The following is a 13086-nucleotide window of genomic DNA, read 5'->3' as shown; positions in this document are numbered from 1 at the left end:
CTGCTCTAGCGCACGAAGAGAGCGGCCAAACCAGTTTTGAGCGAGCAGAGCGAGAGAGGGAGAGCGAGAGTGGAGAGCGAGCGAGCGAGTAGAGAGAGAGAGAGCGCGCGAGCGAGTGAGCGTGCACGAACGTGTCCGTTCTTCACTTTGCGGCTAGGTACGTTCGCACCGTCACACGGAGAATACAGTTCGAGTTCAGCCTTCGAATCGTTCAGACGTTGCTCGGAAAAAAGCGGAAAACCAACCCCCCTTGCACACCCATAGAAATATTCTGTTCAAGAACAGCTGTCCCAAGTGTCAAAAAGTGAACAACAACAGAGAAATAAGTGAAAGAAATTTACACCACAAAGTGATCTAAATCGGATTTCAGGCATACCATTTCCCTGAACTGAACCGAAACAAGAAAAGTGAAATTTTTGGATTATTATCAAACACACACACACACACATTTTTGCCGTCGCATTTTCTGTGGATTACTCTTCATCGACGACAAAAAATAAAACAAAAACCAAAACGAAAAGCTACAAATTTCTGTGGCCACCGTCAACATTTCCTTGTGGATTACACTCTTCAATAACAAAACTACACTAAGCAACAAAAATGGTTGTCTTGGAAGGAGGCGGTGGTGTCGTTACCATCGGCAATAACCAATACCTTCAACCGGATTACTTGGCTCCACTCCCGACAACGGTTAGTATTTTATAAACAAACAACAAAATAAATGAAAGACTGAAAGACTTATAAAAAAGTCAGAGAAACAACTTTTGAATGAGCTCTATAAAGAAATCGTGGAACAGAATAAAAACTGTTGACAAAAATTAATGAAAACCAAAAGAAATTTCAGGAAAAAAACCCATGAATTTCTAAACACAAAAATAAATAATTTTTGGAGGAAGAAAAAATTATTTGAAAAGCTGAGATGAAAGATTGATGAATTTGGATAAAAATTATATTGAACATTTTAACTTCAGGAAAATATGTTGAAAAATGTATAAAAGGCGTAAAAAAACCTGCAAAAAATCAAAATTTCAATCCGGCTACAAATTTAAATTGTGATGAAACGAATATGAAATTGGAATCAAATAACTTGAAGCCAAAAAATACGGAAAAATTCAATTTCCATGAAGAAATTATAGATACCAAAATTATAGAAAATAAAAAGAGAAAAATTCAATCTCTAATGAAAAAATTTCTGAAATACAAAGACGTGAAAAATAATTTAAAAAGAAATCTAAAGAAATAAACCAACAACAAATAGAGCTCAAATTCAAGAAAAAAGGGAAGGAAATTCCTGTGTTAAAAAACAAATATACTAAACCCGAACCTTCTTCCTTTTCTTCCATTCCTTATAGATGGATGCCAAAAAGAGTCCCCTGGCTCTGCTCGCCCAGACATGCTCACAGATTGGAGCCGATTCATCGGCGGTGAAGCCCCTGCTGGCAATGGACAAGAACAAGACGAAGCCGGGCACCTGCTCCTCGTCCTCCACATCCTCGACCTCGTCGAGCAACGGCGATATATCGGCGGCCAAGTCGCCCGGCAGCCAGGCAAAATCGCCGAAATCCACAACGCCCATTACGGCCACGGCCACCAGCAATACCAGTCTGACAACCACCGGAGAGATCAAGCTGGCCTTCAAGCCGTACGAGACGAACGTGCTGAGCCACCAGAACCAGAACTCCTTCAAGAGCAGCTCCTCCGTGGAGGAACCGATGCGTCCCAGCTCCAAGAACTCCTCCTCCGCCCAGGAGCGTGTGCCGTCGCGCAGCAAGTCGAATGCCACGCCCACAGATGGACATAGCCGGACACAGGAGGCGGCACCCAGCACACCCCATGATAATGGCAGCCGGAAGACAGTGTCGCCCTCGGGCTCCTCACAGCGCGGCGCCAGCCCCATCGTACGCTCCGGAATGGAGGTCCTGAGCAACTCCAACGGCACCGCACAGCATCCCAAGGAGATGAGCAGCATGGCAGCAGCAGCGGCCGCCGCAGCGGCGGCCTACAAGGCAGCCGGTCCCTATGGCCTCAACCATCTGTCGGCCCTCTGCTGCCCGCCTGGGATGGAGCAGCACGCGAATCCTGCTTTCCGTCCGCCCTTTGCCGGCGGCTTTTCGCACCATCACGCCGCCATGCTGGCGGCGGCTGCAAATGGCGGCTATCCGGGCGCCGGAGGCGGCAATCCCGCCGGACAGCCGAATCCGTACATCAGCTACCAGCGCATCAAGACGCCAGCGGGTGGCGAGGCCATCGTGCCAGTGTGCAAGGATCCCTACTGTCCCGGCTGCCCCTACTCCGCGCACACCCAACAGATGCTGATGGGGGCCCCCTGCCCGGCCGGATGCACCCAGTGCGAGCACCAGAAGTACGGCATGGCCATGGCCAGCGCCGGCCTGCCTCCAGGCCATCCGTACTCGCAGGCGGCGGCCGCAGCGGCTGCCAATGCGGCGGCTGCACGCTCCGCCCCCTACGTCTGCAGTTGGGTGGTGGGCGATGCCTATTGCGGCAAGCGTTTCCAGACCTCCGACGAACTCTTCACCCACCTCCGCACCCACACGGGCAACCTCTCGGATCCGGCTGCCGCGGCCGCCGCTTTGGCCCAGTCGCAGGCGCAGTCCCTGCTCGGAACCCTGTTCCCCCCATCGGCGCTGCGAGGTGGATATCCCACGCCCCCGCTCAGCCCCATGTCCGCGGCAGCGGCGGCAGCCCGCTATCATCCGTACGCCAAGCCGCCGCCAGGTTCCATGGGCGGTGCCCCATCGCCCTTTGGCGCCGGCGGAGCCTTCAATCCGGCAGCAGCCGCTGCGGCAGCTGCTCTCGGACCGTACTACTCCCCGTATGCCATGTACGGCCAGCGGATGGGAGCGGCCCATCAGTGAAGAGGGCAAAGGAGAAGGAAAAGGTTTTTAAATGCATACCAAAAAACAAAAAAAAAAGCAAAAGGATATCCCATAGATCCCAGAGGAAACGTTTTTGAAATAATTTCAAACGAAAAAATGATGAAATGATGAAATGACCGGGAATGCCGATGGACACCATCTCTCTGCGGCATTCGCGCGCTGTTCTGTGATACTAAATTGTAGTTTGTCGAGCGCTAATTAAACTTAAGTTTCCATTCAACGAAGTAGAAGACGAAGAAGATCATAATTAACAGCAACAAAAATCGTAGCAGAACAAACAGAAAGATCAACTTATTTGCCACTTCACAAGATAATTAATTCATAATTATTGTCTACAGTAATCACACAAATCCAATCCAATCCAATCCCCCCCACATCCACATAAGAGATATACATAGTAGGAATATCATCAGTTTTCGGATACACATTTTGTGTTTTTCTTTTGAATCAACCAAAGTTTTTTAAAGTCTTAGCAAAGCAGAAAAAAAGAAATACAATATTCAATGCGACTTCCAAAATTTGTTCTCTGAGATGTTGAAACATTGTTTTTAATCTACGTTTTGCTTTAATCTTTAAGTTTATTAACTATTATTATTACCAATCATTACAACATTAATGTTCTTTAAGTCAACTTAAATGTAAAACTACGTATAAAATAAATAGTAAACCCAAGAGATAAAAAAAAAAACTCAAGAAAAATGCTTAAAAAAAAAGAACAAATAAAACATGAATATTTCATATAATTATTGTATGTAATGTACTGTGTGTGTGTGTGTGTAAATTCTATAGATATACAAAACACTAGATTCGCTAATTTACATACTACCCTTGATGTATGCAGAAAAATCAGATTCACAGAAGCAACAGAATATCAAAAAGAAAGAACAAGATACAAGATCAAGAAATCCAACACATTCATATGAAAAAACTGAAAAATATACATGAAAGAAAAACCAAAATCTTTTGAAAAATATAAACCACAAAACATCTTTTACTTGGCTAAAGAATTGTTCTTTTATGGTCTTATCTGTTGGCAATACGAGCACGATTATTGTTTGGGGTTGGGGATTGGCTTACTCATTCGAGGGCCATAAAAATAATGCTGATAATGCGGCTTGATTTTGCCCCATGGTTTATTTACATAAGGCTGATGACACTGGCACATTCTGCGAAACCTTATCGCGGGGGTCTCTAATTCCCCACGAAACCTTTAAGAAGGCATGCGAAATCGGTTTGGAATGGAGAGGAGATTCTTATTTCAGAGGGTGTCAAAGCAGAAGAACTTAAGGAACAACTTGGAAAAAGAGTCTCCGTGAAATAATAATTCTGAATGCAAAAACTATGGCAAAAGATGGAATGATGTAGAATTCAAGGAATTATCTAGCATATCTGGGAGATGCCTAGATAAGTGAAGGTGAAAACCCATAAACAAATCTGTAAACCGAAAATTTTCAAAGGAAAATAACCTCAAAACGAGTGGGAGACCCCTTTTCGCAAAGAAAAAGATAGAGAGGGAGCGATTTATTTGATTTTTCATTAAAATTGCAGCTCCCTGAATAAATATGTTAATTTTGATTGAGGGAAAACCTTTGGGTTCTCCCCGAAAATCGTTTATAAAATAAAGATTATTTCCCATCTCAAGGAAACTTGAATTTTCCTCGAAACCAAAACCAAAACCACATCTCAAATTCAAATTTTCCAGTCACAAACAATTTGATTTGATTTCCGTTTGCATTTCCAATGTAAAACTTTTGTATGCAGCATTTCGAATTCGGCCTAAAACGAAATCGAATTTGAATTTCATGAGTCCATCAGAGTGTTGTTGTTGTTGCAGTGGCAGTGGCAGTGGCCGGGGGGGCAGCATTGATTGGGCAAACCTTAATAAAACCTGGCGTCTCTGGCGACAGTCATAAAACACCCAAGCTGGAAATTAAAAATCAATAAAAAACCCACCCATTCCTACATACAAAGTACATCGTCAGAATCAATTGGCATTCAATGAGCAGCACACGCAAAACAAAGCAACAACAACAGAAAATACAATAAATTTATTACAATAAAAATTGCTTACAAAGCACACAAATGACAAACATTTTTCAGAGAGACAATATGCTTCAAAAATCAGTACCAAAATGAGCAACAATTCAACAGCATATTCGAGTGTATCTCATAAATAAATTAATTGTGACAATATTCAATTGATTTGATTTGAAATTATCGCATTCAGCTGTCACTCGCCCCAACGACACACACACACACGCACACAATGCTATTTTCAATTGTTTCAATTTTCAATTTGATTTTTTCCAATTTCTGGTTTTTATTTCTTCTGTCTCTTGATTTGATTTTGATTCGATGTGAACACAGAAATCGCTTGGCCCCAATATCCCCCATGTGGGTATGGGAATATATTGTTTGCGGGTCGATTTATCAAAGCAATCAGCCCAGCCATCAGCAATCAACAATCAGTGCTCGCTCTATGGCAAATAAAGTGCTCGATAGCCCCCCACCCGCAAAGTGCGAAGGGAAGAGATGTGAAGTCGTTTTGTGGGATTTGTGTTGAGTGTTGGGGTCATTTTTTAGTGGATTCGATCTACTGTGGGTTATAGATATACAGTATCTCTAACAGGGAGAACAAACTATGGCTAGAGTTTAATTAAAGACCATAATGAAGACAGAATGAAGAAAGCTGACAACCCTGCCTCGCTCACTATATTTCTTTCCCTCTCACAGACAAAATGAAGAAAGCTGACAACCCTGCCTCGCTCACTATATTTCCTTCCCTCTCACAGCGTCGCTTAGCATTAAAGAGTTCGTTTTCCTGCCTGGCAAGCACTCCCTGTCCCTCTTTCTCCCTCTATTTTGCTCTCTCTTTACTGCCAGCTCTATTCCAGTGAGCCTCGTACTGGTTTTTCCGTATAAACTCTTTTTCTTTGTAATATTTTCTATTACCTGTTTAAGGGCATTACAAATTCTTGCTAAATCAAAAGTTTTGGTTTGTTTTTTGTCGCCCCTCTTGTTGACATCTACATTTTGATGATTATTAATAATTTTTTGATTCCCTCCTCTACCGATTCCGTTGAAAGATCTGCTTTTGTCCAACTCTTGCATGTGGCTGTTGTTCCAAATTGAATTTATTTACAGGCATCATATTTCTTTGTTTTGCTGTGTGCTTTTTTTCCATGTTAAACAATTTGTTTTCGATGTCAACACTGGCACGTCGTCGGGTCCCCCCAGTCCCCCATTCAGAAGCCACGAACAAAAAGTAAAAGCAAAAGCCAGCCGAAACCAAAACTGAATCAACTTTTTTGTTGTTGTCCAAAATAGACCACGAGAGAGGTGGCCAAAGAGAGGGGGAACTCTCGAACAACTCGAAAGATTTCGTTGGGTCTTGAGAGATCTCTCTGGGGAGTCCGCACTGAAGTTTCACGATGGCCGACCACTTGCCAATCGGCTCGTTGGTCTAGGGGTATGATTTCCGCTTAGGGTGCGGGAGGTCCCGGGTTCAAATCCCGGACGAGCCCAAGTAAAGTACATTTTTTGCACTTTTTTTAACCGATTTTTTTTGCGCCATAAAAGATGTTTATTACTTCGATTTATGGGTATTATTTAAGCCAAGTCATATGGTCGGTTCGTTGACTCACGATCATTTAATGCCAGGCAATAATCACACTTTTGAAATGTTGTAAATATCAAATATAAGCACGAGTATGGGAAGTTTTTGTTATATGACTGAATTTATATTATTTGCAAATACTTTTATGATAGCTAGACGAGACTTTTGGGACTAGTCCCCCTTTAATCTTGGATGTTTTATGGCCTCATCAAAATTAAGTCTAATCATCGGTTGTGATTTTTGTAGAAAGATTTTCCAATATTATGGTAGATACCTCGTAGTCGTTGTTCAAAGAGTTGTTTGGTTACAGAAAATATCTCAATATGTTGTACAAATGAAAGATCTAACAAGACCAAGATTGTGTTATACTTGGAGTGGATATGATAGCTCGAAAGATTTGTTCTTTGAGCTCTTATCATTCACAGAAATTGGGTCATAGGCGAAGTTCTTATCAAATATAATGTATATGAATACATATTTCTTACTATTTCACAGCAAAAAATGCAACAGAAAAGTCTTGGACAGCTTTAGGGATCTTGAGTAACAATAATCATGAAAATTCAGAGTACTTTTATAAGGAATTCTTAGAGAGACTTTCTTAGAGAACTTTATTAAGATTCTATTCGAAAGGTGTCGTAATGAAGTCCTCTTTCAGTTCATATATTTCTAAAATTCTAGAAAATATTGAATAATTAAAAATAACTATTGAGTATCCAATATTCCAGTGGTAACCTCTACTGTCTATCACATACTATACCAGTATTTCTATATCACTTCATATTTTCTTAGATTTGTTCCTTATTCTTTCTTTATTTATGGTTTAGAGCGGCCTCATATTTATGTGGCACCTTAACGCTGACAACTTGTCGTATGGTTATTGCTATATAGTCATAAAAACCGATTTTATTGTCCATAGATGTTAACGATTAAACGCCGCGAAGCTCTTCGCCCACAAATTTATGATCAAAATAGAAAGAAATGGAAAATGAGGGGAACTTTTCTTCAACATTGCTTACAGACCTATCTCTAGTGGAAGATGATCTTCAAGTTCTTTGGACGTTGATGTGTAATCCCTGACAGAGGTGCGCTGCTGCATGAGGTGCGACACGTAGTCTATCTAAGACCTCGTAGACTTCTAGACTGTTTGGTGTTTTTCCTTTGCTACGGTCGTCGGGGCAATCGTCCATAAATAATATTCAGAAATCGGGAACTGAGATTGCATGAAGCTTATATTTGTGGGCCCCTATATACAACACAGACGGACAGCCGGGTCTCGGGTCTCTCGGGTCTCTGGTGTGCTGTGATTTTGCCTGGCGAATTGATATAGCAATGAATGGCACTGACAAGTTGACGTTTTAGATTTGATGATTTATTTGCGGACCCGAGAGCGATCGATGATTTATGAGGTGTCCGTCCCGAGATTAGCGAGCGAATGAATGGGGCTCTTTGGGGTTGTATAAGCTGATAATGCCTCGCTCGGTCGCTCTGCCCATTAAATAGACATTAACGAAATGTTCTATAAAGCCGGAAGGCATCGCTGGTATTGCAGTTAGTAACAGAATGATATCTCCACTGATTGCCCTCTGTCTGGTCGGTGGGATCTTGCTTGAGGCACATCTATCCTCAGGGGCTCGCAGAGCAGCACAGTATACCCTGTGCACCTTCGATTCGATCAGCTACGACAAGTGTTTGGCTGTGGTGAAGGCCGCCAGGGAAGCCAATCGGTCGTCTCCACTGCACTGTGTTTCACGGGAGAATCGTACGGAATGCCTGGAGACGGTGAAGGACGAAGATAATCATTATGTGGTGCTCTATCAGCATGACTATATGGCAGCACGTGAAGCGGGTCTCCGTCCGATAATATTTGCCCGCGAAGAGCGAAAGAACTTCATTATAGCCGTGGCGCCAAGGAACATCAGCCTTATCGAGTACAATGAGGCTTCACTGTAAGCACTTTGGCTTCTATTTTGTGCTTCTTTAAGTATTTTTGATACTTTTCATAGCAATGTGGATACAGACGACGAGAGGGCCTTCCATTCCGCCCTGGCATTCAATGCCCTACGTGGCCGCAATGTCTGCCCGGATACCCCGTCGATATCCCAACGTAGATCCATACGAATTTTGAACTCTGATCAGTACAAGCCCGTTGCCGATTCGGAGGATATTTTGCTATGTCCTTTTGCAACCTATGCGGAGACAAATTCCTTTGCCTTCTGCAACTATGATGCAGGTCTACAGAATGCAGTCTTTGTTTACAAGCAAAGAGGATTTCCACGCCGAAAAGTCCGAGAACTGAGAAGGTCATTGCTCGATCTACTGAACAACTTTAATGGAAAGCGGTTTTTCAATTTCTTTGATACTTTCAAGGGCGTAAACGATGTGATATTCAAGGTGAGAGTTCACTTTTCTTCCAAAGCTTCATCTGTATCTTTATCTTAAACTTTAGAACAACACGATTGGATTTGATGTGAAACCAAGCTATGTGAATGGCATCGATGAGAATATCTTTGGGGAATTGCATTGCAATCAAGCTGATCACAAGGACAATCCAGGACAATTGGGTGATGATTTGGAGACCAACAATTGATTGTAATTCCCAAATAGAGAACTTTTTCCTCCCTGCATTCCCTACCTAGAGAGTTTTTCCCTTAAGACTGGTCTCCGATCCTCGTAATAGGTGTCGTGAACCGATCGCTTGTCGCCCGTAAATTAAACAGAAACAGCTGACTGATGTCGTCGCAGCTAATTAACAGTTTTGTTATAAATTACACTAAAAGTCATTACAATTTACGTTTCGGGGGGTGCGTCAATCATGCGTGAACCGACAACCTACACACACACACAGATGTGACATCCAGCGGATACATTTGTATCTTTTAGTTGTGTGTGTTTGCGTGCCCCCTTGTGTCAGTTGTCAACTCCTTAATAATTTTCCATCTCTTGTGTATTTCTTTTTCTGTGAATTTTACGCCCCCGCTGTGAGTCCAATCCGATCCCGGGGTCTACCTCCTCTGCATCCCATCCATCCATCCCATATCCCATATCCCATGCTGTGTTGTGACATTGTTGCTGCTGCTGCCTGTTTTGTTTTAATATTTATGGCTTCCTCGTGTCATTTTCATAATGTTGCGTTTGACACTTTCCCTCTGAGCCCCCACCACCACCATCGCCATCGCCATCGCCAACAACAACAACAACAACACTCAGGGAACACGAGAGCAGCGGCATATGGTGTTTCGAAGGTCGAAGTTTTAAGTACCCTAGGAGTAGAATTTTTGGTCTGTGGGAGTTATGTGAAAACCAGGGGATTCTTTTCTATGAATTTTGTTGGATTTTGTGGTACTTTAAGGGTGGGTCTATAGAGTCTATATATTTATAAATCAGACAAGAAAGTTAAATATTAATTGTGATAATGAATAAAGAAAGAACTTTAAATAATTTATGAAATAACATTTTTTTTAAGTGCGTTTTTATAATTTCATTCAGAAATAAAGTAAATTTAATTAACTCTTATTTTTTATTTTTATTTTTACATGTATAAATAATATTCAACTCCGATTTGAATACAAAAAATTATAAAAATTAAAAACTAATTTGTGATTTTTTAAAGTTATATTTATTTTGTATTTATTGATCACAAAAAATAATTTTTTGTATAAATATTAATTTAGTAAATTTTAGAATTATATTTTTGTTTCATATAATATAATATATAATATTAATTTAGTAAATCTTAGAATTATATTTTTGTTTTAATTATTATTTTTCTTAAATTGTATTATGAAAATTAGAACTTTTACGATTGTTGTTTTAAAGAGTCGAAGAGCTCTTCAGACCTTTGCTCAAATTTCCGAATACCCTCATGAAGAGCATCCCAAAAATGAAACAAAACACATCCCATTCACATTTCATATTATCTTACATTATATGGGCGGTCGGGGTTCGCCCCGCCTTGGTCTTTGCATGTTTTTCTTCTCTTTTCTCTTTTCTGTGTAAAGTTGGTTTTTTTTTTTTTTGGAAAATGACATTTGTTGCTGACACAACGACAACTGTCAACAGGCACTCGGTAGCCATTTATTTTCGGTTTATGTTGGTCAAACAAGGGGGAAATCTGTTGTATTAGGGGGCGACATGATTCAGGTTAAGAGTTGCTTTGGGATACAGAGCGCCTGAGTAAGAGGTGTTGAGGGAATCCCAATGATGGGCATGGGATGTCTCTGCACTTGAGTTCCTCGTTAATTAGTCGAATCTGTATCCTTTCCGTGTTGCGCGTCATGCATCAGCACCCCTCGGTCGGTCTGGGATCATGGGAGCCCCCCGATGATAAATTCCTGATCGATTTTTTACACGAAACTCCTGCAGTGCACTCGGCCATAAATTATACCTCTACGAACCCCGAATGAAATAAATAAAATATGAAGAAAAAATATCTATATTAAATCGCATTGTGAATTTATGGCCCTGCAAGGCCTTCAGCTGTGGGCCGCCGCGGCATAAATACTTCAGCTGTGATTATTATTGCACCCAAGTAGCCACCCAGTGGGCCCCCCAAAAAAAATAAAAAAAAATAACATGGAACTCCACATGGAGCCCCACTCCCAACGGAAACAACTGGAAAGCGACAAAACAGAAATACCTTGAGCCAAGTCGCGTCGTGCCACTTCAAAGGCCGGGCCGCCGCTAGAGTGTTTATTTTTTTTTTTGGCGCTAATATATTATTGATAGATATATCAGTGATATATGTATGTGACACTGGTCAGTGCGGGGGCTTTTGCTTTCCCTTCTCGTTGGTTGATTGTAAATTACCCCCAAAAATCAATGAAAATTTTGAAAGGGTTCGAACTTTGCATAGAGTGTGGTGTGGTGCTGTGGGTTTCACTGAATGGCATGGAAATGTCACCAACAATCAGGCAACACATATCGGAAATTGTCGCTGACAGAGCTGTTAATGTATATTTCCTCCTTTTGTGCTTATTTTTTATGTTGGTGTTTCATATTTAATTTTTAATTAATAATGTCAAGTTGTCAGATTAAAAATGTGCCGGTTGTCGTAGCTTAAGAATCGACTAGGGAATACTCTGGATTGGGATTTTTGTAACATTTTCTAGGATTACTCAAATTTAATTTAATTGGTTAAAGATTGCCATAAATATTAGTTTTTTATGCATATCTATTTATATAAATATATTTAAATATTAAATATATTTGTTAAAATTTTGTATATCTTTTCCCATTTTTATTGAAATTAATGAGGTTTAAGTACTGTAAAATGTAGACCAAAATAAACATCAGATATCAATTGAGAAAGGAAAGTGAATTTAAAACAAATTAGAGCATAAAAGCAATCTGTAATCTACAGAAGATGGTTCCAATCTTTGCCTAAATTCAATCTATCACAAAAACCCGTCGGAACGTTTGTGTAGAGGCACAAGTGGCTCGACATTAAGATACCAGCTACTCAGGAATCTCTTTAAGAAGAGTGTACTCCGAAGAGAATAATACCAGCAGTTCTCCTTTCTCTCTATTTTATCAAACTTTTCCCCGTCTATAGTTTTTCATAAAAAAAAACCCCTGATACCCTTTTGCCAGTACTCGTATGCATTTAATGCTGAGAGTAAACTCTATGTTGAATGCCGCTACAGGGCATAAATATTTCATGCACTGTCAAGATAACCGATAGCTAAAGCCGGCTGGTCTGGCTGTTGAGTGTGATATAGTCAGAAGTTGCTAAATATGGGCTTGACCTGCCTGCCGGTGCTGCTGCTGCTGTTTGTGGATGTTTTTGTGGCTGCTTCTGTGGTTCTTGGTGGTTCGTGTTGCTGTGGTTCCCTGTGTTGTCCGATGGCCACATTATTAAGCCAATTCAACGGCAGCAGATAAATAAATAAAATTTGAAACATTGCCGCAACAATAAAAGGCGACAGTACACGATTTATTAAACGAAGCTGTGGAGACCAAATGAAGAGGCGAACCAGCTCCAGAAAAACACCAAAAGAAAGAGAGAGGGAGGGGAGCAGGAGGAGCTGCTTCGAACAGCAGCTGCCACCGTGTTGTTGCTCACATTACTCTTTTTTGGCGTGGCCCGAACAGACAGACAGATACTCGCACAAAGATACAGATACAGATACATTTGCCGTATAGAAAACACACACAATACTTGAGGTTGAGGCCAAAATGACTAATGACCAGCGATTATCAAGCGATAAAAGGCAAAAGAGAGCCAGCCAACAGCAGCAACAGCAGCAGATAATTTATTATTGTTTTAAACATTTGTGTTTTGCGCTCAAACGAGATACATTTGTCTCCTCCCGAAAACAGAAACCTTTTCTTTGCCCTTTTGTTCATTAAGACAATATAATACTCGTAAAAGTCGAAGAAGGGTCGTCCCCATACATATTTATACATATGTATATAAATGAATACTTTGATGGAGACACACACACAGAAATCCGTATGTAAATTTGCTGTGGCAACTGTTAGTAGAGCGCACCTCTCCACCTTGTAATTAGTTGGCCTTTTATAACCCTTTCTGCGGCTACCGAGTGTTGGATTTTTCTCGGCAGCGCCAGAGCC

At 41.2% G+C, this 13086-nt stretch overlaps 2 protein-coding genes and 1 non-coding gene across 3 annotated transcripts; all 3 read left to right on the top strand.

Moving 5' to 3' along the window:
- Nucleotides 1-215: 215 nt before the first annotated feature.
- Nucleotides 216-3514, top strand: LOC6593907 (zinc finger protein Noc). The gene is made up of 2 exons (XM_002018748.2): nucleotides 216-690; nucleotides 1353-3514. The coding sequence occupies exons 1-2, from the start codon at nucleotides 601-603 to the stop codon at nucleotides 2874-2876; spliced, it is 1614 nt and encodes a 537-aa protein (XP_002018784.1). The 5' UTR covers nucleotides 216-600; the 3' UTR covers nucleotides 2877-3514.
- A 2835-nt stretch (nucleotides 3515-6349) lies between these two features.
- Trnap-agg lies at nucleotides 6350-6421 on the top strand. The gene has a single exon. It is a non-coding gene; the product is annotated as a tRNA-Pro (tRNA).
- A 1652-nt stretch (nucleotides 6422-8073) lies between these two features.
- LOC6593909 lies at nucleotides 8074-9265 on the top strand. Its single transcript, XM_002018749.2, has 3 exons — nucleotides 8074-8459; nucleotides 8517-8904; nucleotides 8960-9265. The coding sequence occupies exons 1-3, from the start codon at nucleotides 8074-8076 to the stop codon at nucleotides 9098-9100; spliced, it is 915 nt and encodes a 304-aa protein (XP_002018785.1). The 3' UTR covers nucleotides 9101-9265.
- Nucleotides 9266-13086: the final 3821 nt, after the last annotated feature.

The sequence above is a fragment of the Drosophila persimilis genome, unplaced genomic scaffold (assembly GCF_003286085.1).
Source record: "Drosophila persimilis strain 14011-0111.01,24,50 unplaced genomic scaffold, DperRS2 tig00000124-arrow-pilon, whole genome shotgun sequence".
In the NCBI taxonomy this organism is placed as follows: domain Eukaryota; kingdom Metazoa; phylum Arthropoda; class Insecta; order Diptera; family Drosophilidae; genus Drosophila; species Drosophila persimilis.
Note: the sequence above shows the minus strand (reverse complement) of the source record. Positions and strands in the feature narration are given on the sequence as shown.

What these genes read in the sequence shown, in the direction of transcription:
- LOC6593907 (XM_002018748.2), top strand. Translation starts at nt 601, where the DNA reads ATGGTTGTCTTGGAAGGAGGCGGTGGTGTCGTTACCATCGGCAATAAC. An exon ending in TGGCTCCACTCCCGACAACG is followed by an intron (nt 691 to 1,352) that starts GTTAGTATTTTA and finishes CATTCCTTATAG; the next exon opens with ATGGATGCCAAAAAGAGTCC.
- LOC6593909 (XM_002018749.2), top strand. Translation starts at nt 8,074, where the DNA reads ATGATATCTCCACTGATTGCCCTCTGTCTGGTCGGTGGGATCTTGCTT. An exon ending in GAGTACAATGAGGCTTCACT is followed by an intron (nt 8,460 to 8,516) that starts GTAAGCACTTTG and finishes TACTTTTCATAG; the next exon opens with CAATGTGGATACAGACGACG. An exon ending in TAAACGATGTGATATTCAAG is followed by an intron (nt 8,905 to 8,959) that starts GTGAGAGTTCAC and finishes CTTAAACTTTAG; the next exon opens with AACAACACGATTGGATTTGA.